Here is a 27005-nt window from a genome sequence, read left to right as displayed (position 1 = left end):
GCCACATTCACCATCGATTTTTACTGCATGCACTCGCAAAGCAAAGGAAGAGGTTCACATATGGCTCCACACTCCCTTCTGCATGAGCATCTTCTTAAAGACCATATACATTAAGGGCTTAGCAAATGACATCAGAAGCCCCCAAGATGATGCTTCATTTCTTTGCTTTGCTTGCCTGGCAGAAGTGCTACAGTAGTAGCTGTAGCTCAGCAGGAGAGAGGATCTTTACTTCAGAGTCTGTGAAAAAACACACAGCAGAACCAGTCCCACTCTTGACACTCAGCTTCCCGTTAGTGAGCTGAAATGGGGTAAGAGACAGGAGAGGATGAGGTCTGTCAGCTAAAATAACTGGGTTTTAACTGCAACACTGCTCACTGCTTTGTCTGATCAGGCCCAAAATAAACTGCATTACATCACTGCAGGTCACACTGAACTAATAAGGGCATCTTTCTCACACTGAGAAAGAGTGTATTTATGTTCCATGCATTTTCTCTGGTGCTCTGCAGTCAGAGCTCCTTCCAACTGTGCAAGTGCAGGAGAAAATTAATTCAAGACTGCTGCCCAAATTATGCAAGAACCACATGGAATGGAGAGTGCATATTAACAGATTTTACTATTTCAGGGTATTCTTTCATGTCCAAATTTATTTTGCCATCATATTTGCAGACAAATACAAAATAACATAGAAGCCAAGTAATCTTTAGGGTATTGACAGAAGATGGTACAGGCGAATAGGCACCTTCAGACAAACGCTACCCTTTGTAGCCACCTGGGAAAACCTAGAGCTCACCTGAAAAATTACAATAAGGTCTAGTCTATAGTTCTATAAATACAAGAATACAAACCAGAGGCGGAAGTCCCCATCATCTTTGACTTTGCTAATGTGACCCAACCTTGCCTGTATCTTCCAGCTTTCTCATGTTCCAATGGAAGCTCTAAGACCATCTAAGATTGTACTAATACTATATTATCTTACTCTGCAGTCCAACAGGCCATCCCACACAGCTGTAGGACTACCAATCAGATAATCGAAGACTCCAACTTCCACCCAGAAGGATAGGGTTTAAATCTTAAGCTCCAACCTCCCTTGACTAAAGAATGAAAGCGGTGATGCTTGTTGGCATTGATTTTCCTACCAAGACAGGCTGAGAGAGCTGGAGTTGTTCAGACTGGAGAAAAGAAGGCTCTAGGGTGACCTTACAGCAGCTTCCAGTGCCTAAAAGGGCCAACAAGAAACCTGGAGAGGGACTTTTTGAAAGGGCAGGTAGGGATAGGACAAGGGGGAATGGCTTTAAACCGACAGAGGGGAGATTTAGATTAAATATAAGGAAGAAATTCTTTGCTGTGCGGGTGGTGAGGCACTGGCACACATGGCCCGGAGAAGCTGCGGCTGCACCATCCCTGGTTGTGTTGAGGAGGTTAGAACTGGGTGAGCCTTAAGGCCCCTTCCAACCCAGAACATTCTATGGTTTTACAATTGTTCTCCCATCCTGAATGCTCTTGGGAACCAAATGTCTCAACATGAAAGACATGCAGCAGTATCTGCTGTGAGCAAGGGAAAACTGCTGTTCTCCAGTCCTATTGCAAGGGAATCGTATCAGCCTGCAGAGCTGGTAGCAGACTTTTTTATCAGCTGTATTCTACTGTGACTCTTCTCCTGTTCCTAACTGCTCTTCCACCATCTGATAAATTTAACAGCAATAGGACTTACTGGTCTATTTATAGGAAACACAAGGCAGCATTGGCAGTGAAGTTGCAGAAAGCTGCACTTCATGATGCTGTTTGCACCCAGCTTACCCTGTGCTTGTTGGAAAGCACGTTGTGCTGGAAAGCACCTACACCCTGGTGTAAGAGCATATAAATCATTGCTGAACTATCTCACCAATGCTTCCAAGGAAAGGGTGGCAACTGCTGTGCACAGCCCAGCATCTCTGTTGCTAGAGATACCCATGAGGCCTCTTCGATGGTACCAGCCACCTCCATCTTTGGATAGGTGCTTCCAGGTCCTAATGGCAAAGTCAAGACATTTTTCCTGACAAGCATTAAGTGATTAAACACCAAGTGCTAAGAGTTCTCCCACCTGATTTGCATATGTTACAGCAAAGACCTGAAGACGTGCTATCCTGCCCACAACAGTCCCAGGCTGGACTTCAGCTCAGCCCAGGGCACCCAGGGCAATTCCTCCTGGCACCCCAGTAGTAACAGAATGGGTCCATCAGAAGCCAAAGCCAAGTTCAAGGAGCTAACAACTCCCTTTTGCTCTCTTCTGGCCACATGCATATCCCATTCTCTTCTCATCTGTGGCCTGAGATGCATTAGGGCAGCTGCACCTTGACCAGTTTATAGTATTATAGTGCTTCAGGCCTGCAAATACTGTTCCCTTTTGCTTTCTCCATGCCTCCCATGGTTAAAATAAATCCATTTGATCAAGAGGAATCAAAAGCACCCAAATGAATTAACTTTCAGCAGGACTTTTGGGAAGCATTGCTGTAACTGCTGCCTATTAACAGCAGGGAAAAATGCCCTTTAAAAAGCTTTTTAAAACTGATCAAAATCTTTTTAAAAACTATAAAGCCTTTAGATTGCCTTGAGACTCAGATCCAGACTTTGACAGCAGGTACCACCATCCTTTCTTGGCGAATTCAGCACCTGTGCCCCATTAAACTCTGTTAAAAGGGATAATTAGCTGGTGACTGACAGTAGTTTAGCCAGTTCATTTATCAGAAGGGACAAAGCCAGCCTGAAACACGTTCTTGTGAGGATCTTAAAACTGGTATTACTCTGTGCTGTGGTGCAACACATGTATTGCTAGTGGAAGGGACATGGACCATAGTGTTATTTGGGGTTGCTGGGGTGTAAATAATGTTTTGCTTCATAAAGCCTGCTTAGGGCAAACAGATTATTTAGCGCTTGTACTACAAGCAGAATTAAGAGCTCAGATGTATAAAAGGGTGTATCTAAGAATCAATAGCGGATCACTGAAACATTTAATCACTGTTTATCTAATTGCCTTGCACGATCTGAACTCAAACCGACTACTCACAATAAAATCAATGGTTCTAATATACTCATCAACAGTGCCTCTTTCGGAGGAATGAAACCATCAGAGTCTGAAAAACTAACCAGGGCAAAGGAGCTGAAAGCTGTGAACAGGGCACATGGGCTCGTGCTCCAAGGCTTCCTGGGGGAGCAAGAAACTCTCTAAAAATTTCCTTATAGGAATTTCCACTGCAATTGTCTACTGAGGGTAAGTGGCTATGACTAGATGTGTGTCCTTGGTTCAGCAGTAGCAGTCATTTTTCTCCTTCTTAGTAGCTGGTGCAGTGCTGTGGTTTTGACTTTCGGGCTGGGAACAGCGCTGATAACACCGATGGTTTTAGTTGGTGCTCAGTAATGTTTAGTCTGACCAACGACTTTGTGAGTCTCATGCTCTGCCAGGGAGGAGGGGAAGCTGGGAGGAAGCAGAGACAGGACACCTGACCCAAACTAACCAAAGAGATATTCCATACCACAGCACGTCATGCCCACTATATAACTGGTAATATAACTGGGAGCAGTTACCCAGAAGGGTTACATCACTGCTTGGGTCAGGCTGGGTATCCGTTGGCGGGTTGTGAGCAGCTGTATTCTCTTCCCTTGTTGTTTCCCTTATCATTATTATTATTGGTGGCAGCAGCAGTGGTTTTGTGTTATACCTTAGTTACTGGAGTGTTCGTATCTCAACCCGTGGGAATTACATTCTTTCAATCCACCTCCCCATCCCTCCGGGAGTGGGGGGGAGGAAGGGGGGAGTGAGAGAGAGACCACGTAGCTGACTGAGTTTAAACCACGACAATGTGCAACAGCACAGCCCTGAGAGGGAACATCTGATTGTAGGGACGGAGCCAAGACCCATGGATCTACAGTCATGGCTTCTCTCCAGGGTGAGGCTCAAGAGTTGGCTTCAACGCTCATTGCTGCCCACACCAAGGATTTCTGCATGTGCAAACTGTCTTTGTTTTCCAGTTCTGGTTCTGCTACCTTGCATTGCTCTGTATCTCACAAGGCAGACATTTCCTATCTGTTTGAGGGCTCTGCAAGACCTTTTGCTGTTGCCTTTGCATCCCACACTGCCTCTTATTTATACTCCACCAGCAGCTGAAGTCTGCCACATCCTCCTACCAAACTTCCCTGTATGATTATCTCAGCTCTGACCTGCACATCTGACACTCCTGTCCCGAGACTCATTTCTCCTAAGTCTGTCAGTTTGGCTGTGATAGCTTCTGCTTGGCACCTACTGGCTCCAGACGGTCTCTTCCCAAAGGATTTTCTGAAAGACACTGAATTTCTGACCAGGGTTTCATCAGGCTGCCTAGAAAAGGACACTGCTCAAAACTACTCAAAGATAGCAATTTTTTTTATCTATGCAATTATGGAACAAATATCAAAACGCAGAATTGCCCCTGGGATTGGAAAATGGAATTAAATCTTCCAACAAACACAAGAAAATGGATACTGACGTCTCTATTAGCAACAAAATGTTTCATGCTTGGAAACTGGTAATCTAACACCCCTCCAGGGAAGTCAGAATAGCAAGAAAAAAATGGTCTAAGGCATCACTAGAAAGAGAGAGATACATTGAGACACAAACTGGATGTGGTGCGGGCAGGAGGACATCCCTGTGCCTGTCCCACCTTGTTGTGTTCACAAGCAGTTTAGGAGGTCATTAGTAGAAAGCAATGGCTCAGATCCACTTCCCAGCCATGCTGAGCCTGCTATAATCAGGCACATGAGGTCCGCCCCATGCAGGGTGCATCCTCCTAGCCATTGGGGTGGCCACTAAGCTGTACTGACCCCTGCAAGCAGCGAGAAGGGCAGAGGATGTGTGATGTGGCTGAGCTTCTGCACGCAGCAAGCACCAGCCTGCCTTGGAGGGCTCATGGACAGTGTGGTTCAGACCAGCTTCAATGGCACTGGTTTACACCAGCTGGGTAAACTGGTGGTCCAGCAACGTGTATGACACAATGATGAAAAACCCCATTTCACCCGAGCGAGTCAAGAACTGCCCCAACACACACAGAAACACCTCACTGAAGCACCGACTTCTCTTTAACCGGGTACACACTCTTCCTAGAGCCAAAAGGACTAATCGTGCTTAAAATCATGCATTTGCCTGAAGTACCTGGTTGATTCTAAGCTTCTATATCCAGAAGTTGCACAGTAGAAACTGGAAACATTATTCCTGGGTGAGTGTTATACACACATTGGCAGATACATTTCAAAATTATCTAAGCAATCAAACTATTGTTAACAGAATATGTCCAACTCTAACAGACCACTTTGAAAATCTCCAATAAAAATGTGCATTAACGTACTATGTATGAATATGGATATCCACACACACACTACGTGCATGCCTCGTGTATGCAAAAGAGCAGAGCAGAAATACTCTAAACATAAGTTAGGAATACATGTGGTAAGATTGTACCTGTGGTTTTAAGAAGTAGCAAACTGCTGGAGCTACCTGCTTATTAGCAAGCACTGGACCAGGCTGCTCAGGGAAGTGGCGGAGTCATCATCCTTGGAGGGATTTAAAAGACATGTAGATGTGGTGCTTATGGACATGGTTTAGTGCTGGACTTGGCAGTGCTGGGCTAACAGTTGGACTTAATAATCTTAAAGGTCCTTTCCAACCTAGACGATTCTGTGATTACTACTCTCGAAAAGTAGCGTGAAAATAATATTTTAACCTTTAATCTGCAACATGGTCTTTGCTAATAAAATTATCCCAGAGTCATTCAAGCTTATAGCTGGTATCAACTACTTGATATGCAGAATAATTTAAATGCCACTACCATATAGCAAAGAAATACCCAGCTAATTTTATGCAGTTTCATGCCAGTTCTTATGCTGGTGCAGCCACACAATGAACTAAGTCAAGCCCTATGATTCCTCTTCAAATCCTGCCCTTCTACAAGAAAGTCATCCAATCCACTGCTCTACTAACCACCCCTTTGCAAGGCCACTGTCATTCTACTCACTGTGTTGGGAGTGCTGATACAAGTTCAGTCACACGTGCTGCATCTTTGCAATTGCAAAACACTGTCCATTTGTTGTACTACAAGGAGACCAGGTCCCACTGACAACACTTGGAAGTATCATGGAAAGATGGTAACAGAGATTTGGGAATTGTGGAGGATCTGGCACACTTCTCCAGCATTAACCAAACCATGCTAATAATCCCACTGCATCTTCCCAAAGCAAAAGTCACCTTGATGAGACAAACACTTCTATTTCTATTTCAATCCAGCTTCATACCTCCTGCTACCAGAACTGAACTCACTGATAGTTTATCTGACTTGCTGTTGGTGAACAGCTCATGGAAGTCAACAGAAAGACTCATTTATTTCCATTGGGTTTTAAATTTCCCAATATTACCAATCAAACAGGGAATGCCAGGAGGGATCTCTCCAAAAGAACACACTTTCTCCTCCTAATTAGTGACATACAAGCAATAATCAATATAAAGAACATATAAACAGAGACCAAAAAATGGAAGGTGCTGGACATCAAAAAACTCATTTGCCAAAAGTGTCTTTCACTACCTGCAGAATAAGGCTCCTGCTTCTCACTGTGAATGAACTCTTTCCTTTCGTATTTGGCTCTGATCCATTGCTCCCGCAGCAGTCTGGAAAGAAAAAAAATACAGAGAAAAGGAAACATGGTCCAAAATACACCCAGGAAGAAACCAGAATCATTAATTCTTCAATCAGAACACGGGTATGATTCAAAAGTCTTCAAAACATTGCACTGTACAGTCTGGAGTCAAGGGTTTCTTTTGTTTCCTGTTGGACAACAATAAATCCATTCCTTGTACATCTGCTTTTACTGGAATCTAATTTAACAAAACTTACAGATTTAGCAGAATAGCCCATTTCCACCCATCCAATCAGTCTCTGAACAAAATTCCCTCAGTATATGAACTGTTTTAAACCTACTTGCCTCAAACTACATTCTTCAGTAAATGGGATCAGTTAATGAAAAACCCAACAAACTGCACGCCAAATTAAAACCTTTGCCCTGAAGCTATAAATATGGAAGAGAACCTGGCTATGCCTTGTGCGATGCACGTACATAATGGCCTTTTGGCAGTCAAAGCTGCAGAGATACTGTCTCCTTGTCATGCAGGGACAGCTATTAAAAAACATTGTGATGTGTCAGGTTAAAGTTGTATAATGATGAGGGGAGGCTCATCCCAAGGATAGGTGACACTTGTGACAGAGTGAACACGGAGCTCACTGCAGGGTGAGCACCTCCCAAGCTAGGAACAACAGGAATTCAAGCGAGAGGTGACCTCTTCAAAATGAAATGGACATCGAACAGTCACCCCAGGCCCTAGCCGACCTCTTGAAAGGAACTGGGGTGTGAAACATGAAAAAGCCTCAAAAAGACCAGGAGAACATGGCTGGGTAAGGATGCAAGGGCTGAGCCCTGTGGAACACAGGACCCAAACACCAGAGAGTGGAGAGAACCCCCGTCGGCAGAGCTCTTCCAAACTCATAGCCTGTAGTGCTAAGTCTAAGAAAGAAATCCATGAAACATGCCTATTACAAAGTCCTTTTCAGGTTGAAAATTATATCAATAATTGATATACCAAGACCTTAACTTCCAAAAAGGAAAAAATACCCCAAAGATGCCAAACACTTTTTTGCTATTTTATTTTAGCATGGAACTAATAAAGAGGTTTAGATCTAGAATATGCTAGAAATTGCTTCAGACCATTTTTAACTGCACTTAGTTCTTAACTGCCCTAGAACCTTAAATAGCCCCAGCAGGCAGAAATCACATGCAGAAATAAAGGCATGTGTCATCCCAGCTTCACAGCCAACGTTTTGAAGTGGCCTACACTGATGACATTAAAAGATCCCCCAAGCATTGGGTGTATTCTGCAAAACCCATCACACTTCAACACATCTATTTCTCTGCCAATGAAAAACGTTCATATGTCTAATTACATTTTTTTTTTCTGAGTATGCAAATTTAATGCTATCTTTTCAGCAGACACGTTCCAGAACTGCTCAAAGAAGATATCCATACCAACATTCCTCATGAAAATTTATCTACAGGTACAGCAAACACACTCATTAAATCTGCAAGGCACTATTCAACAAGAACCGTGGCTGTAATCGGTTTCCCGGCAGTAAAGAAGGAAATAATTACATATATTTTGTCCTACCCATAATTTCATCTCATTGGTTGGGGCACCAGCCTTCTCCCACAAGGCTCAGGGTGTACCATAGCTTCCCTGCACGCACAACTCAACTGTGAGCTTCTGCTGTTACAGAAATAATACACCAACTCTGCCTTTCCCCCTTCTGTTCCTGTTTTCATGACTAATCTTTAGTTGTCACACACACATCTGCAAGCTTGACTGCGAACTTTGAAGACGAACACCCATCTCCCTTCTGCTGTTACCCTGTGCTATGCTCTGGTTTGGGTACCACCAATGTTCAGTTCACTGTAGGAGGTTCAGATGTGTTTTGCACAAGCATCCAGCATCCAGCAGGATGCTCCTTCTGGATCTGACATCCACAACAGAATAGCCTTCAAATGTAGAAGCCTGATGACCCAAAAGGTAGCACATAATTGCCTGTTTCTATACTTCTGCAACTCATCAACAAAGCTACCAAAATTTAATCATAAAATGAGCATAAATACTTAGATTTGTTGCCTTTCTTGCAAGTTTTCCAGCCTGGCTGCTGCAGACAGCTTGTTATCAGTGCAGCCAAACCTGGACTTCAACAAGATGATTAGGGATTTAACTAGAAGGCAGAAAATTCACACCACCCTCGACTCCAGCTGACTTTGGTGGATTCAGCCGGAGCTGCAGCTGTTCTGAGCCTCTGAGAGCCAGCCTTCCAGTAAAAATGTTTAAATATAGCATAAATGAAGGTTCATGTGCAGCGGTGGGAAAACACTCTTGCTGTATAATGCAGATAGTACAATAGACACATTCTGCTGGTCTCACGCCTTAGGGAACACCGCTCTGCAGTGACTTATTTCCTGTGACGCTCTCAACAGTGTTGGTCTGGCAGCTCCACAACTTTTGTGCAAGCGAGGGCCAACTGGGCAGCCCTGAGGCACCTTGCCCAAAGGGGTATCCTGGGAAGCCGCAAAATGCTCTCAATAACCTCTCCCAGCAACGAAGGGCTCTGATGGTAACTCCCATGGCCGACAGGAGTCCAGCCGTGCCAGTTTCCCAGCTCACATGTCCTTCCCCTTCCCTTATCATCACAGACCAAAGCTCTTTAAGCAGTAATTTCCCCAAAACCAATACAGACCAAGAGCAGCCCACGGTTAGGACAACTCGGTTGTAAGGTCAGTAGCTGCAGCTTCGGCTCCAGTGGTTATTTATAGAAAGCAGAACAACTCCCGCAAAAGAAACTGAAACAAAAGCCCAATGAGGATGGTGAGAAGTCCACCACCTCCCTTCAATGCAACGGAGAAGTTGAATAGGGACTTGACCACACTCACTCTCATGGACTGGAGGCAATCCTACCACAAAAAGCTGCTTTTGAGTCTGGCATTAAACCCTGGTTTCACTGGCACAGCTTGGATGAATTTAAACAGGAGCAGGAATTCATCCTGGTATCTATGGGATCTGAGAGCAACTGAAGGGCAGCGACCATCCAGAAGTCCCTGAAGCCATACAGGCCTCTCCACTGTTTCCAGTGGACTTCAGACCTGACCTCCATCTCAATTTAAGTCTGCCTTCAGGGGCCTTTTAAACATTGGTTGCTGTGTTTTAGTTGAAATGTATTTTTACTGAGGTGAATACGTACGTAGATAATCTGGAGTGGACATCACATGCCGAATACAGCACAATCCATCCAATTTCCCCCTTTAATTTCAACAGAAGTTCTGTGGACAAAAAGGACTGTAGCAACAGCCTCGTGGTATTTTATTGCCTTTCTGGTGATGGGGTAACGTAGCAAATAGACCACCATTCCTTTTTGTTAGAAAAATGTAAGTGCATCATTCCTAAACTGCAGAGATGCACAGCTTTTGGGATCAACTCCAAAAGCTTTAACAGCCCACCTAAAGTCTGGCAGGCTGCTGGTTACAGGGAATGTGCCATTCGTTGGCAATTAGAAAAGAAGGTCTTTGGAATTATCAAGATAAAAACCTGGGGGCAAAAGAAAAAAATAAAGAAGAAAATAAAAACCAAAACCAAGCCACAAACACCACCAAAACACAAAACCCTAAGGAAAAAACACATTTCCAACAGAATAAGGGAAAATATGTCCCCTGAATGGAAAAAGACTGGGCCGCACTGAGGAAGCAGCAGGTCCAGAGGCCGACGAACACCTCCAACACTAATAGCTCCAAATCCCATTTTAGGTACTTGTTTGCGTCCCTGGCCACCCGCATGAAAACAAATGCTCTTTGTCAAAGGGCCAGTGAGGAAGGTTTCACAAGCAGCCAGCGGAGTGGTTTTATCTTGGTCCCACATACTCAAAGCCTTTCACTTACAGCAAACAGCCCCACGGGAAAAGCTGCTGAAGCAGTTTAATATCAAACTGTGGCTGCGTGGTTCCATTGTGCTCTGCGGAGGAGTCCTGGCCAGCCAAATTTATAGTCTGCAATTTATTGTTACAAAGACCCTCAGCTGGGCTGGCTTTTCTAGGACACACTACGGTGCACACATCACATACGCTGCATGGCTGCTATGGCTTTTTGGAGACATATGACAGACAAGAAGCCCCAGCCGGAGGTGAAAGTGGCTCAAAAGACATCAAACATCATCTGCTACACCCTCTGACTGCATCTTTGTGAGCCATCGTCAAGTACAACAAAGACAAAAGAAATGAATATCATCCAGGAACACCATTTCCAAAACACAAATTTGTAGCTCCTGGAATTTGTCAGAGGTTTTTCCAGCAAAAAAACAATCTGCTTTCCACAGGCAGCTCCGTGGACGCAGCTGTGCCAGGTTTCTGTCAAATAACTGTTTCAAGGAAATTTTAAGTCCGAGTCCAACTTTTTGCTCAGCCTGCAAGGAAAGCCACTGCAGCATCGACTAAAAGCCTGACTAGCTTCACACTCTGCCTCTGTATCTTTTCCTATTTGGAAAGACCTCACTGTGAGGACTTGCTTTTAAATGGTGTTGAGGAGGCATGAGGCAGCAAGGAGGCTTCTTCCAGGCACTCTGTGCATCACCCCAGCTTGCAGAGCCCCAGCGGTGATGTGCCATCCACCCCCCAAGACCAGTGGCCAACAGCAAGCTTCTGGAGGAGATCTGGCTATCAAGGCATGAAAATCTTGCATTATGGATTTGAAGAAGTTGGAGCTGAATTTGAGTATGCAAAATCATAACATGCTCAATTAAAACGCTAACTGGTTCCTTTTTTTGTTTGGCTGTTTTACATGCACGGTCCAGTTCACCACAACGCTGCTTTTCAGAATGGTTAAACACAGATTAAAAGTGTGTAAGAAACATCCCGTGTCGGTACCATTTAAGCTTGTAACAATTTCCTTTGGAAATTAAAGGAATTAATATGAGTTAACAGGCTTATGAGCTAACAACAAAGAGAAAATGAACGACAAGCAGAGAAGACCCCATAGTGGTTGGGAGTGCAGGAGCACGCGTATCTCAGGCACTCTGCTGACACAAGGTGATGCTCAGGCAGAGACTACCCCGAGGCCAAGTGCCCAGTTTGAGCCATCACAGGAGGCTCTATCACTTCAGAACTGATAAGCAGCCACTCCGAGGCCACCCTGACGCACCTCGAGCTTTATACCCAAGACATCAGGCACTGTTGAAAGCCATGGACATAGATTTTGAACACATAAGCAGGAGCCTGAGCAAAACACCTTTATCCCCTGGGACACTGAGCATTAATGATGCTTACCTATAAAGTACCAGTAAAAGGAGATGACTGAGGAAGAGGAGACAAGGCAAGAAGTTTGTGTCCTTGACCATATCATGCCCTGTGCATGGGAGGGGTGGGAGCCAAACTGACCTTCAGACACCAGACTGAGGGGGTGGGCTTGGTAGCTCCACTACCAAGTGAGCCAAAATTTAAAGGATAAAGAGAGAGAGAAAAAAAAAAGCCAATTTATCAAGTAATTTTCTCTCCACACATTTTAATCATACATTAATACAATGAGCCACTTCTGATAATAACTGTTCTTCAGATGACTATACAGATGACTCCTCAAGTTGTGAGCCACACTGGGATACATCATCTCTCTGGCTGATATCACATTCCAAATAAGACAACCACCCAGTACAACTCATACCATTTCATTCTGCCCCATTTTTCCTACTAAGGTACTCAGATGTACTGGCAGTCAGTATATGTAAGTGCTCTGCATAAGGAGCAGATGTAGCTCCCACTTATCCAAGCACAGAGAGAGGAACTGAGCAACGCACTGTAGCTGTCAGGCAGCTCTGCAGGATGATGCTCTGTGCTCCCAAATCAAGCAAAAAGGCAACAGAAAATGATGTTAAGTATTGGGCAGGGACATGGATGTACTCCCAGTACTAAAAAAGCTCAGTAAGAGCTTGTCTCCATCTTCTTCTGTCAGTTTTCAGCCAAGCATACAGCTGAAAAAAGCCTTTTCCCTTTGCTTTCACTCAAAGGCAATGCTAACCCCTGTTGCTCACTGGTGACTCAAAACTCAACCATGTGCCTGCAGTGTATCTATCTCAGAAAAGGCTGTTTCACAGCTCTCAGCCAGCTGCAGTGGTGTACAAAGCTGGGCTGTGACCACTCGTGACCATCCAAAGAGGGTTTGTGTGGTTTAAGTTCCTCACCCAAAGCTCTTGTGGCCAACCCTGCGGTAGTGTAGGAATATCCCAGATTCCGGGATGCATTTCAGCCTCAGGGACTCCGCAGTGGTACAGAAGTTGGCTGCTCTGCTCACTGCTCCTGATGCATGGGCCAAATTGCTGGCAAGCAGAAGATGAGAGGAGAGGACAGAAGGGGATTTTTCTTTCTGGTTGGGTGGTTTATTTGAGTGTGCACAGCTGGTAAATTTTCCCTGGGCAATTTCTGAGCACCCCTCCAACTTCTCTAACCTTTGCCAAGTGTCTGACAGAGCCAGGAAGCCACAATGGGGTTTCTGGAGGATGCAGAAGCCAGATGCAGCAGGCAAACACCACGTATTTCCCAAGGAGTCAAACACAACATCTTAGGCAAGAAGAAAAAAGGACAAGCTGGCGCCGCAGCACTTCTCTCTTGCTCTGAACTTTACAATTCTTCAAGCAATCACAGAAGAGGGATTCCAGAAGCAGCATTATAAAATTAAGACTTAAACGAACAAACGGCCTGTCCTTATTCCAGCTTGTATGTTCGCATCCTGCCACACCAAGTCTGAGGGCAGCTGGCACAAAGCCTGCCCAGCCACTGCAGCCAGCCAGCGTGGGTTTTGTAATGAGAAGCATCAAAACCTCTTGATGCTGCAGAATGTGGGTTGGCACACACCGGCACGGTGCCAGCATGGGCTGGAGGTGTCATCCATCGCGATGCTACCCAGGGCTGCGAGCTTGGAACATCTCATGCTATTGCAGTGACTGGACTACAGCAAGGCAGGGAGAAAGCTAAATATATACCACTTTAAAAAGCAGCACTTCCCTGCTCTTGTTTAGCATGCATCTGTTGAAAGGCACAGAGAGGCTCTACCTACAGAAAGAAAAATACAACCTACCACACCATCCTTGAAACATTTCCAACATACAAATACCCACAGCTGCTTATATTGCGGCACTGTCAGAAGGAGATCCGCTACTGCAAGCGGGTCACATCTATCCCTACTGTTATGGCAGAGACCCAGCAATGCTGGGCTGGAGAACACCTACATGAGCAGAGCTCCAGGTTCAGTTCAGGAATCAGGGCACCTGTGCTGTAAATTGGCCCTGTGCAAAACAGAATCATAGAATGGTTTGGGTTGGAAAGGACCTTAAGATCATCTCATTCCAAACCCCTGCCATGGGCAGGAACACCTCCCACTAGACCATAGGCACAAGTTGGGAGCACAAAAGGGCCAGAAACTGGCCTTCCAGTCACTTGGAGGAAGACTAGCCTTGCCTCATCCTCCCAGTCAATCAGTCTTACAATAAATTACAAAAAAGAAGCAACGAAACAGAACAACAAAACCCCTTAACCCTCCTGCTCCTGTTTCTCATAGGTTATAAGCCCAGCAATGTGCCTGGCTGTGAACAGAGCGGCTGCCCTAGCACAGTCCCTGTGTGCTTGCAGACAGCTCTTACAGGGCTGCGGCTGGAGCTCAGCCACCACTTGGCAAAGCTCCCCAGAGTGCAACTGCACCACAGGATGGAGGGAGAAAATATCCTAGCAGCAAAGCCTGAGCTGCAGTATCAAAAGCTTGCAAAAGCCAAACCAACCAAGCACAGAACCAGCCACAGACATTTCTGCCAGCCTGAGAACAGAAGGAATGAAACGCTTGTGGTCCCTAAGCTGCCTGAGCCACAGGGAGAGCTTTCAGTATCCTTCAGCCTGACCAACACAAGAAGAGTTGGGTGCGATCTGCACCCAGATCTCAGGACACCCAAAGCTGCAGAGGGACCTGCCCCACTTCCAGCTGGGCTCCACCAGCACAAGGGATGGGCCACGGAAAAGAGCTGAATTTAACTGAGACTTCAGAGTACACAAGATTTAATTCTGCTAGAACCGTGTTTCTCCTACCAGTGACTAGGTGAACAATCCTGCTTCTGTATCCTTGACATCACAAGTACATGCAAGCCTCAAAACAGCACAGCCAACTGTTGGGATTTTGGAGTTTGGAGATACAAACGTGGTATTGCATCCTCTCAGGACCATGACAGTTCACAAGAGCTTCCTGTTCAACACAGATGGCATCCGCCTCCCAGCTGCTGGCACAGCCACAACTTTTCCTCCCGTCTGGATAGCATGGAGAGCTTGGTGTGCCCATCTTCCTTGTATCAAAGAGACACTAAGTTGAAGGCAAAGGAAGCAAGCATGAAAAATGTTCTACCAAAAGACTTTTTGCTTCAGCCTAACTCTGTGCAGAAGCAAGAGAGAAATCATCAGTGATTTTCCTTTTGTCAATCCATTTTAGGAAGTACAATCTATTTCCACAGCAAGATGCAAGAAGCAGTTGATGCGCAGGGATAAGGACACTAGAGCCATCTGCAAGGAGCACCGCAGACATCATAAAACTCTGGCCACCAAATCCTGCAGTAATAGGATACACCTGTCCTTGGGCTGGTCTGCTGGTCAGGGGAGAAAGAGGCAGGACATTGTGCATGGAGATGGATGGGTCAACACTGGGCCCAGAGCGTGAAGAAAAGTAGTCAGGCTGGCCTGTGTGAGGTGGAAGAACAGCAGTCCTGTTTGAGTGCGGACAGGCAAGAGCAGGCAGATTTTGTTCTTGACTGTCACAAAGGGAGTCCCCTCCAACCCCTCCAGCATTTGAGGCATTATTATTCATTCCATAATAACTCCTTATTAAATCACAGCCCTGACCTTTCAGATCCTCACCCACACAAGCACTTCTGAGTCCTGAGGAAATCCCACATGAAGCATCTTCCCCACATTCCCTAAACCAGGACAAGGGGTGATGCCTGAAGACCAGTTCAAGGTGGAAGTAGAACCTGAAAGGCCCCAACCATTCAAGATGATCAAACATACGCAAGCCTTTCCCTCTCCCTACCTTGGGAGGACAGGGTTAAAACCAAACAAAGAAGTCTTTGCTGAAGCTGTTTTTCTGAAATTAATAAAAAAAAAAACCCCAAACCAACAAAACAATGGCTCTACCACCTTCAGTTACATTTGCACCATCTCCTCCCCTAGACCTGCAGAACCACTCTGTCTGGGAGCACCTTCCTAGTGGCTTCTCCTTGGGATATCTCCCACAACAGCAGAGGTGTTCCAGCAATAGGAAAGGTAAGACGCTGGGGATTTTATCCTGGAGAAAAGTAATCCTAGCAAGACGATCACAACATAATCAAGAGTGTGCCCCTCCACAACACACGGTGGCTTTGCCAATCCCCAAATCATTTCTGTACTTGTAGGAACTGTGGAAGCTGCTGCCAGAAGCCATTTTAGATCAAAACCAAGATTCGGGAACATTGCATAAATGGATGTGCTTTTTTATTGTCAGGCAAGGAAGTGCCACTCACTCCTGGGCCTTCCCAGATTTAGCATTTGAGCATCATCAAATGGGGGGTAACAGATGCACCACTAAGATACTTCACAGACACAAGCGGGCTCCTCTTTTGCCTTTACTATAAAAGACTTTTTGTGTGATGTAGGAAGACAATAACTCTTCTTAATGGCTATTACAAGAAGATTAAAAATACAAAGTCACTTTGAGTAGGAGCATGGGTACTCATGAACACTTTGTCCCACATACAGTATGATTTCAGGTTTGGGGAACACTGCAGAGCCTTCCTACCCAAACATTGACATCTCATGCACGGAGCCCTACAAACCCTCCCAGTACTCCTGTTCTGGGCACCTCTTACCAGGCTTGAATACATCATCCAGCTGCTCAGAGCCTCGCACACCATTTTCACACCACCACCATGCAACCAAATCACACTTCCCTCTTCAACAAGAGACACCCAGCTAAAGCACCAATACTGGGAGGATCTTGAGCAACCAGCACCCACCAGTTTGCTAATACTGAAATTATACCCTCCGGACCCTCTGTAAAGAATGGTTTCATAAAGATAGAAAACACCCTTGGTACTCTGCAGGACTGGATCCTAAAAACCAATTTCAGTTCACCCTTCTTGCTCCCTGGATGGTACAGCACATTCTGGCCACCCAACCCTCTCAGTCTACAAAGTCTACCCCAGCTTACTAGTTGTTTATGCTGTATGGGAGACAATATCTTTCCACTTGCTTTCATGGAGGAGACTATTTGACATTAAGGCAAAAAAAGAAAATCCACCACCTTGTCACTAAACCCCGGCATTTTCGCATTACAAGTAACCCAGCATCTCATATAGCTGATAAGCAAATTCTGTTTTGATGCAGAACGGCTACTGGAAAAGGTAGAGGAAATCAATGGGTAGAAACTGGCATTTTTTTGTAGCCTTAGAAACTTGGAAGAGTCTGGGGAACAGACAAACTATGGACTTCCCAGCATCGTCTCAACTGTACTTATTAAATAAGATCCCACACGTCGTATAAACTCTACCATATGCGTGCAGAAGAAAAAAAGATTTTCAGGCCTTTTATAAATGAAACCTCCTCTGTGGCTTAAAAAAAACATATGATGCTAAAACTAAAATATTACAGAGGCTGCAGCTGCACAAACAAATAAATGCTGTTTACCAGCAGAGGTATTTACTTACTGACAGTCAAGAAACGTTGGTTTATAATAAAACGGTGGCATTTTAGATTCATATTTTGCTTTTGCTACATTGTTCCCATTCGCAGCCATAAACTGTAAAAAGAAAAAAAGCAGAAAGAATTAAAAAACGTTAACAGTATTTTCCTTTGTCCTCCTTTGCACCTACACAGTAATAAAATGGTTGGGATGGAGCCTCTGTTCCCTTAACTAAGAGTTTTCCCCAGGACTGGACACAGAAGGAATGCTGTAAAGACTGTGCCTGTAAATTAGGGCTCAAATTCATGTTGATTACTATTGCCAGGGCTCACAGCTTAATATGATGCTGAGGACAGGTCCATGCCCCAGTCACACGTGCACAATCCCCACTGGTCCCCACAGGAGCAGAAGGCAGCACACGGTGGCATTTCCCACTTGCAGGCATAGGAATGAGATTACTCCCAGGGAATCCAGCACAGAAACTGGGTAACCAGAAGGCAAAACCTGACACTGACTTCAAGTCCCTGTGTGTTACGGTTCCAGAGAGGTAACAGTCTCTGACAATACACCCTTTGTTTTGGATCACATCACTTGTTCCAAAAGGATAACTTCATTTTTCCAAAGCCGTGCCAGCAAGCTCAGAGGTTTGAAGCATTTAATAAATAAATAAACAAACATCCTATCTGCCCCGACAGCCCTCCTTTCCTTCTGATCTCATGTATGAAAGCCTAGTTGAGAACTCTGCAAACAAACCCACATACTCCCCTATTCGTAAATTTTATGTAATGAAAGTCACTTTGTAAGTGTAAAAAAAACCCCCATTATTTTCCAGGCAGACATTCTAAATATGTTTTGTCTTCTATCAAATGCCAAGCATACAAGCATAACAAACAGCAAAGTGCTTTTTTTTCCCCCTAAACGTTTTTTCCCCCTTATTTTAATGGTTTTGAGCTTCTCAAGTTTACATATTCAATCTGTTCTAAAAAGACAATCAAGGAAGGGAAAACCCATGCAACACAAAGGCCTGTTTTTCTCATAAAACACATGACACCCTGAGCTGTGGCTTTCATAAAAAACCTCAAATCTACAACATACAAGAACAAGATAAAGATCAAAGACTGGTAGTGTTCTTCATGCCTTTAAAGGCGCCAATAGTCAAAGTAGGTGGGTTTTCTGGGTAGGCTTGTCCTTAGCAACATCACCCAAATCTAGGCAGGTGTGTGGCTTAAAGAGAATTTATACTGTAAGGGTTCAGTTCTTCGAGATGTGAGTTTAAGGGTCTTCAACACTAAGTGGAACAAAGCCAGAAACTGGTGAGCTGGGCAGGGGTGGTAGACACAGGGGCTAGTCTACTGCCTGGTCTAAGCTACAGGTAATGTAAGGAACAGAAGACAACTCATTTAAAATTAGTTACTTCTACACACCCTATTTCATTGATATTTCTATGGGGTGGGGGAAACCCTCACAGCTTCTTCACAAAATGGCTGTTCCATTTTTCAATCAGCATCATCGACCTCACTCCCACATTCAGGAATTATCTAGATGTGTTTTCTAAAATCACTTTTGTTGTGGCATTTTTAGAAAGGATTCTGGTTTACAGCTTTGCTGGTTAAACACAGCAACCCAAGCTCACTGGTACTTCCCACCTCAGATGCACGTACCTCCACTTGAGCATCATCCCAGTCATCCAGGCGGACCGACTTCACTTTGCTGACTTGGGGAATATTGCGATGGATTCCTGAACAGTTTAAGCAGATGAAGATCCCTAGGCTGTGGGATGCCCAGTCCGGGTCTGAAAGCAAGAAGGAAAGAGAGAATTGCACTTGACTGCTCTATGGGATTCAGTGCTGGAGGAAGGAGAGATGAGGCAGGGCAGGTCATGGAAAGTGAATTCAGGAGGCACCAGGTCCAAGTTCCTTGACTGTAAAGGCATCAAATAAATAAACAAGCAAAATAGATATATGTGATGTTTATATTGATAGTAATACAAATTAAACTAACAGATCTGCAACCTCAAGTGTAGCTGTTAGTCACAAAAACCTAATATACAGACAACTTGTATGGCCAAGACCTCCTAAACAACATGCTCACATGAAAAGAAGAGGTGAATGTCCATCTTTCATCAGCAAATCCCACCCAAGTGCTGCACGGAACAGAAACTGCACAATTAAAACAAACAGCTCAGGGATGCTGCTATGCTGTTCCCTTGATTTGCTATTTTTTGTTTTAGTTTTTTTCTTAATTTTCATTTATTTTTTATGTTCTTTATTTTTGACAATGGGAGTGTTCCACAGAGAGACTTCCCTCCCACAGCGACAGCACAGCTCCCCGTGCCAGGAGGTTTCCAGCCCTTGCCTTAATGGAAAAATGCCACCAGTGGCAGCTCTGTACTTTCTCTGAGCAGAACCACGCGCTGTTTACAGCCCCGAGCTGACGTCTCACACAAAGCACTTTAAACACAAGTCCCTCGCCTCCAAATTCCTCCTCGGCAGAGGCACTGCCTGAAGCACAGGGCAATGGAGAGGAACTGGAGGAGGGCAGGGGCCAGGGCAGGACACATCCACCAGTGTCCCCAGCGCTGCCTCGCTAATAAAGCCAATACAGGGATCTTTGTTTGAACTCTCGCTAGCAAATGTCAGCGCCTGCTATTCCAGCTGCATCCCAGCAGAAAGAGCTTCCTTGCAAGTCACCAACTCAGCCTCTAAATCCTTCCCCTCTACCCTATCCTCTCCCAAACCCACCCCATCGTATGGGGCTGTCGAGGGGTAAGGGCAGGTCCTCTCTTCTCACAAACCCTCATCATTTGTTTATTCCCCTGCAGTAATTACACTAAACACTCCTCACAGCGCAGCTATTATTTATAAAAGCAAGGGAACATGCTTTCTCCTCCTTCTACATATTTAATGGTCTGGCTATGTCAGTGCAGCAGGAGCAGGCTGGCGTGGGGCAACGCAGCTCCTCTATACAAGGTACTGAGGTCTGCTACCAGCCCCCCTGCCTGCAGGGATGGCCACCAACCTCCCCCTGCACGCATTAGGGAAGGCAAATTTGGTTCCCCAGAGGTGGCTGTGTTCAGACATAAATGAGGAGCCTCAATGGATGTGGTTGGGTGCTCACTCAGTAGAGGGGAGTAAATTCCCAAGCCTTTATAAGTCCCATCCGCTGCAGCTTGATGGGCACAGGGCTGGGACCAGCAGCCACAAGTAAAGGTGTTTTCTGTCTATATGGTCTCCCATCCTCATGCAGGACCCTGATGACTCCTGCTGAGGCCTGGCGAATACAGAACCAGTCCAGTCAATCTAAGTGCATTGCAGCAGCAACCAAGTTTGGGCTCTATGCCCACATACAACCACACCAGTGAGGACATGGGGTGAGGACCTGATCACGACTTCACACGACACTTGAGGTCAGGCACCCCAGTTACTCCGATCGCAGAGACTGCTGCCAGTTATTGAACTATGAGTTGGCCACAAGAATCAAGAGTTTTGCACATCACACTTGTGCATGTTTCTGTGCTTTAACTGCCCATATTGTCCTGTCCCATCTTCAAACACCTGGCTGCTGTAATCAAAGTCTGGGACCTGCCAAACTTCCTACTACAAAACCAGCCCAAGGTGCAGCACTGCTGCCTCATGGTACGCCAGGACCATGGGACCAAACGATGAGAGTCATGCAGGGTGAAAGCATGCCGGACTTCTATTGAAAAACCCATTTCTTGACTTCCATGTAAAGGATGAGGCATGAGGAAGGGCAAAAGGGTCTGGAGGATGGGGCAGCCACAGAGCAGCAGCAGCAGTGAGGAAGCAGAAGATGCAGCAGTGAAGTTTGGAGTCAGGAGCTAATGAGGCCACCAAGTCCCTGTGCTCAGAACAGCCACTTCACAGTAACTGCCCCAAGCCTTCCCAGTGCAACGAGTTGTGATCAAAGCAGTGCCTGACACAGGGAAATGGATATCAAAGTATGCATTGGCTCCGCAGGTTTTACCAGGAGCCCCAACACTTGTTTTGTGTTGTCAGATTTATCTTAGCACACAGGTGGATTTCCTTCATGTTGTCGGCAACTTCCTAGACTTGAAGAAGCAGCCCTTTCACCGCCTGCACTGCTGTGTGTGACAGGACCAGGAGACATCACACCTTCCTCTAGCCAGGAACGAGGACACATTTGGGTGAACATTCTGGAAGAATATCCTCAGGCTCCGACGGAGGAGACTGCAACTCCAGTGGACATTAAGCCAACTCATACCCAAGCATCTCTTTATAACATGAGCAAACACCACCTCAAGAAACAGGTTTTAATCACAACTGGGGCTTTAAAGCATTCTCCGCACATCAACAGTATTTGCTTTAGACGAGACTCTTAAACATGCTTCCCCCCTGCTCCACACCATGTCAAACCATGTCTAATTAGGGAAGCAAAAGCTGGACTGTATCACAGAATCATGTATTCATGGTCACATGCACATGGGTTTTCATCAGAAGATGATAGTATTTTAGAGGAACAGAGACAAGAGGGTCAGCGATGACCCAGCCCTTGGAAGGGATGCTGCCAGCTTGTTCAATACCTACACCTGCTGCTGTCTCCTTCTGGTGTCCTTCTTTTCACTGTTTCCTCTCTTGCCTAGACCCAACCTCCATGTCCATCCAACACCAACAGCATCCCACACAGCAAACTTGGAGGAGCACCACGACAGAGCTGCACATTTCACTTCACTCACCAGACCCGATACCAGCAGTTTGCATTGCTGTCATATATTAATAACAGCTTCCTCTTCCTTGCTCTTATGGTTCTAAAAGTATGTATCTTTTAAATCCAAAATCATGCAGCAAGGGTGGATGGAGGAGTTGTAGATGCTCGGCTGGTTGTGTGCTGCTTTCCTGTGACATTCACAGCCCAGAACTACACAGATTTGGCAATTGTTTTTAATGCCAAAGAGAACACGAGGCAGGAACAGAGTTCAGAGGCCTCAGGCACTGAATTAGCCCTGTCCAAAAAATTGCAAAGTAGCAAAATCCCCCAGAACCACCAGATCAATCTGCGGAAGTGCCTCTGAAACATCAGTGTTACAATAATGTATTAGAGATCTCAATGATCCTGCTCTCCTGGCTGAAGACGTGACTGAGAAAGCAAGCCAGCCCGAGCCTTTCCCAGAGTTCAATTGAAAGCCAAAAGGAATTTCTAAGCATCAGCTGAACAAGCCAGAGGGTCACGGACCCACACAAGCCACTGGTGTGACCCACTGTGCCACCACACTGCCTGTGGGCAGGAAGGATGAGGGTGGAGGATGCCCTGAATCCATCTTCTGGAGGGTTCTGCCCGCGCTGCTTCCCCTTCTCACCCACGCCTTGAACTTGTGACACTGTTTTCGAAGAACCCCATAGCTACAAGACTGCTGCATCAGACAGACATCTGCAGGAACCGGTCACAGACCCCCGGGCAGACGGCTGCGGCGAGCACCCACTTAGAATCATAGAATAGTCAGGGGGAAAGGACCTTAAGATCATCCAGTTCCAACCCCTCTGCCACGGGCAGGGACACCTCACACTAAACCATGTCACCCATGGCTCTGTGCAACCTCGCCTTGAACACTTCTGCAGGGATGCTTGTCCAAAGCCCTTTCACAAGATTTGAGGCTGCCAGTGGCTACTCAAGCACATCACAGTCCCCCTCTCTTCATTCCTGCTCCCCACCACAAACAATAGGAAAATTCTCAGCTCAGGAACATGGTAGATAACACCAGTGATCTCCGACCCTGGCATAATCATAGACTCCAACCCTTCAAATGACTGTGCCATCCCTTTGAGATAAGACATCTTATGAAGCACACGAATAAATTCACGTAAGTGTCTTCATATGAGACAAGTGAGTTTTGGGGCAGCACATTTAGCGAACCCTGAGCTGTATGACCACCACCCTAAGCTGTGGTCTCCATAGCTAGGTGAAGTCCACCTTGCTGCTAGACACTTCAACAGCCAGAACATGCTTTCTATGCTGGACATTGCTGGGGAGTTCAGTAATTTTATTTAAGCCATTTTATTTGGGTAGGGCTCAAAAAAGTGCACCAAAATGGCAATATATCAGAACCTGGACCTTTTGGGAACCACCCAGAAGAGATGTTTTTTTTCTAAGCCTCCAGAGTTTCCAGCAAATAGCAGTGAAGCCTACTGAAAACTCTCCAGCATGCCTAAGTTCCACACAAATTATTTTATTCCATTATTTCAAGCCAAAAGGAATAAAGACTAACAAGGAGCAAGGAGAATATTAAACCAAATACACTGCTGTAAGTGCAAGAAGTCCCTTATCCTGCAGCATTGTTGCTCCAGAACAATGCATGCCAGCCCTAGAAGGCTTTAACCGCCCAATGTAGTAGAGACTTCTGGTCACTTATAAACAGATTATAATGACTTTTAAAGCAAAAACTTGCTGCAGCTTTGCTTTTAAAATTAATACATAAACAAAGGCAGACTAAGCTCAGGAGAAGGGCATGGGCTGGTATTTTCCCATCTCGTACATCTGACAGGGAAGGCACAGCCATAGATCAGAGAAGCATCTAAACCAAAACTAAAACACTTGGGCAACACAGCTAAATTCAGAAACTAACTTCCACACACAATCCCTTTTGCCATCACAAGCTCTGGGAAAACCAAGGGCAGAGAACAATGAACTCTGCAGCTTGAACCCAACATTACTGAGTGTAAGAACAGCCCATAGAGGGAAAAACAAAGGCTGGACCCAGAAAAAATACAAACAAGAACCAATGTAAGAGAACATAAACGTAGGGTTCCAGTTTGAAAATACCTAGATGCCATCAACCCAAGTAAAATCACACGAAGCAGAGCAGTAGCAGGCTCATAGTATCCATAAGAGCAAGAACTCAGGAGTCCCAAAACTTACTTGGATGCCCCTACTCCACCTTCTGCTTTAAACCACAGTTACCACTATATGTATATAGTGGTATATATACTATACTAGTGATATAGATAATATATACTATATATATATATACACTCTCTATATATATAGTATACTACTGACCAAGAGAATGTCAGCGAGAACATGGGCAATGCACAGCAATGCACCGTTAACATTTCCTCCAGCATACAAACGAAGGCCTGACCCTTAATTAGGTGCCTGGCTGCATCCCTGCTACACCAGCTGGGTGGGAGCCAGTGTTCTGTTGGGATGGAGCTTCAACAGATTTTTCTGACCTCTGTCCATTTGAGGTGTTAAGGACTAATTAGAAGGGAGAGGATGACCTCTCAAGGTAGGCGAAACCTTTTTTACCCTACAGAAAAGGTAACTCATACGCTGTGATACAGGATATAAACACAGGGATTTTAGTGCCATCAACACAAGCAAAAAGCCTTTTCTGTTTGCTGCTCATTGCCTGCTGATTTTCTAAATGCTCCAGTCAGGAGAACCTCATGTCCAGCACTGAAGTTCTGTTGCTATTTACTCTGGGGAATGATTAGGAGGTTAATAAACAGACCCTGGTCATGCATGTTTAAAAATAACAATAAAAGACGTTAAGACTGAAGCCAAACAGCCTCCCACCAACACTCCTCCCTAAGGAGGAAAAATTTTCAGCGAAGGCACTAAACTTGCCAAGGTCTTTCTATTCAGCTGGCAGGTCCCAGCAGCCCACTCTGCTTGCTGTCTGCAGCCCCCGACCGCGCTGCAACCCAGGCATCAGGAGCAGACAGAAAACACCGTTGCATTAAACCTCCTTTGTTTCAGAAAGTCCCCTTCCCTGCAGAAAGCGGCATCGCGCTAAACACAACTGCTGTGGGATTTTCTTTTTTACCTTTAAAAGGGCTGGCAAATTCCCAGGAAGAAGGTAAAATAAATCACTATTTAAGTGAGAGGACAATGGAGGCGCGGGAACAAGTTTCCACTTTCAGCTTGAAAACGAAAAGCCTGTTTCACGCCATTAGAGCAGCGAAGCTTTGGAACAGCTTTCCAGTGGGAGGTAGTGGGGGCAAGAGAGAGAACTAGCTGTGAGGCAGAGCCCTGTCGCTCCACAAGGAGGGGATGGGGAGATGTCGCTGTGGATGACAGCACAAGGCAGGACCCGATGACTCACTCAGTTGTCTTCCCGCATACGTGTTTTCAGGACCAGTGGTTGGGTAGGGGGAAGGAGAGGGTTGACATCAAATCCTTTCAGTGCCCTCCTTAATCCTGAGCAAATCAAGCAATCTCCAGCACTCATGCGTTTCCCTCATTCACCACCCTCACTTCATGACATCAAGGGAATGGAAAAGCTTCACCTGCTTTAGAAATGAGATGCTGGGCTTGTAGAAAAGATGTTTACAATGACCTCAGCCACACACCACCCACCCTCAGGCTTTTATACACACTGTTAGACCAGAATACCAGATCTGCTCGGCTTTGCAGCATAAAGCTCTGATCCCAGACACCTTCCATCATCTGCATCTGCTCTTTCTCCATCCCTCATCCCCTCTGAGCCTCAGGCACGGAGGCCGATCTCACCCAGGGTCCCAGTAATCTATCCCAAATGAGAAAGATGAAAACGATAAAACCAGGCCATGTAAACTGCTGCTGGAGGGCTTAAACTGCAGAATCGCTTTGATGGGATTTCCATTTCTGTTTTCAGAGCCTCCCTGTCCTCCTACAATGTAAAATGATTCTCCCTTCGTGGAAACACAAACCTAAGTCAGAAAAATGGAGTAAAAGGAGAAATAGTCAAGGTCTTGTTATGCCCTGAGATAACCATCGGTCTCATGATGTGAGGAAAGATTGCCAGAGACAAAGAACCATTTAGGGAAAAAAAGAGGCTGAACTGCCACATTAGTCTTGAAGAAAAAAAAAGATTATTCTAATACATGGAGAGCCATCACACACCAGCAATTCAGGAGATGGCTCAGTTTGAACTTCAGACTGCATTTCCCACACTGTCTGCATTGGGAAAGCACACCTCTAAACCCACCAAAACAAACACCCTGCAAACCAACACCCAGGACCCAGACTCCAACACAGAAGCACTTAACAACAAAGAACCTGACGCCCTAGGTAACAACTTTATTACAGCGGCTCCTAACCCAGAATTCAGCCTGAAAGATGCAGCTAACGCAATCTCATTATTCAACACGGATGGCATTTTTGCAACTGAAACATTTTTTATTCAAAGCAACTTTTCATTGCAAATTCAGATTTTGTGAAGACACAGGTAATAAAAATCTAACTAAAATCTTAAAAATATAAAAAACTTGCAAGTAAAAATGCAACCTCTCACTTTCTTCCCACTCTGATTTTCAATTTCTACTTCAGCATCCTTTCTGCATTCCCAGCTGTCATGGCCAGGGCCACTTTAAGCCTGTTCTCCCTACCTGAAACATGTCCTCAGAATCTGGGAGGAGTTTCTGGAAGCTCTGCTTTTACACAAGAGATTTTTCTGCCAGACATACACGCTGGTCATGAGGAAGACAAAGATCTGACCTTCCTGAGCATCACATTCAATACAACATTTCACGCAGATGCAAAGCGCACAAACCAGAACACACATCTGGAACACAGCAGCCTGGCTTGCAGGACTTGGCCACTTAAATAATCCTCAATCACCATTAAGTGGCAAATTCTGGCCCAGACCCAGGCAATCAGCAGGTTTTGACTAGATCTGCCCAAGGAGATGTGATGACCCTGTGTGGGATGAAGTTACTTACACCTCCTAGGAGGAAAAGCACTGC

The 27005-nt window shown here is 45.4% G+C and overlaps 1 protein-coding gene across 1 annotated transcript in view; it reads right to left on the bottom strand.

Annotated features, from left to right (window-relative positions):
• The window catches only part of ADAP1 (ArfGAP with dual PH domains 1), a gene marked incomplete at both ends in the record, with an annotated part of 58664 nt that overhangs the window by 28956 nt on the left and 2703 nt on the right, over positions 1 to 27005 (bottom strand). Inside the window, 3 exons of the mRNA XM_080619874.1 lie at positions 6585 to 6667; positions 17330 to 17421; positions 18966 to 19096. Coding sequence (XP_080476000.1) covers positions 6585 to 6667; positions 17330 to 17421; positions 18966 to 19096 — 306 coding nt within the window. The remainder of the gene's footprint in view (positions 1 to 6584; positions 6668 to 17329; positions 17422 to 18965; positions 19097 to 27005) is intronic.

Source organism: Psittacula echo (genome assembly GCF_963264785.1).
Source record: "Psittacula echo genome assembly, chromosome: 5".
NCBI lineage: Eukaryota > Metazoa > Chordata > Aves > Psittaciformes > Psittacidae > Psittacula > Psittacula echo.
The sequence above is the reverse complement of the archived record's forward strand: the minus strand, read 5'-3'. Positions and strand labels throughout refer to the sequence as shown.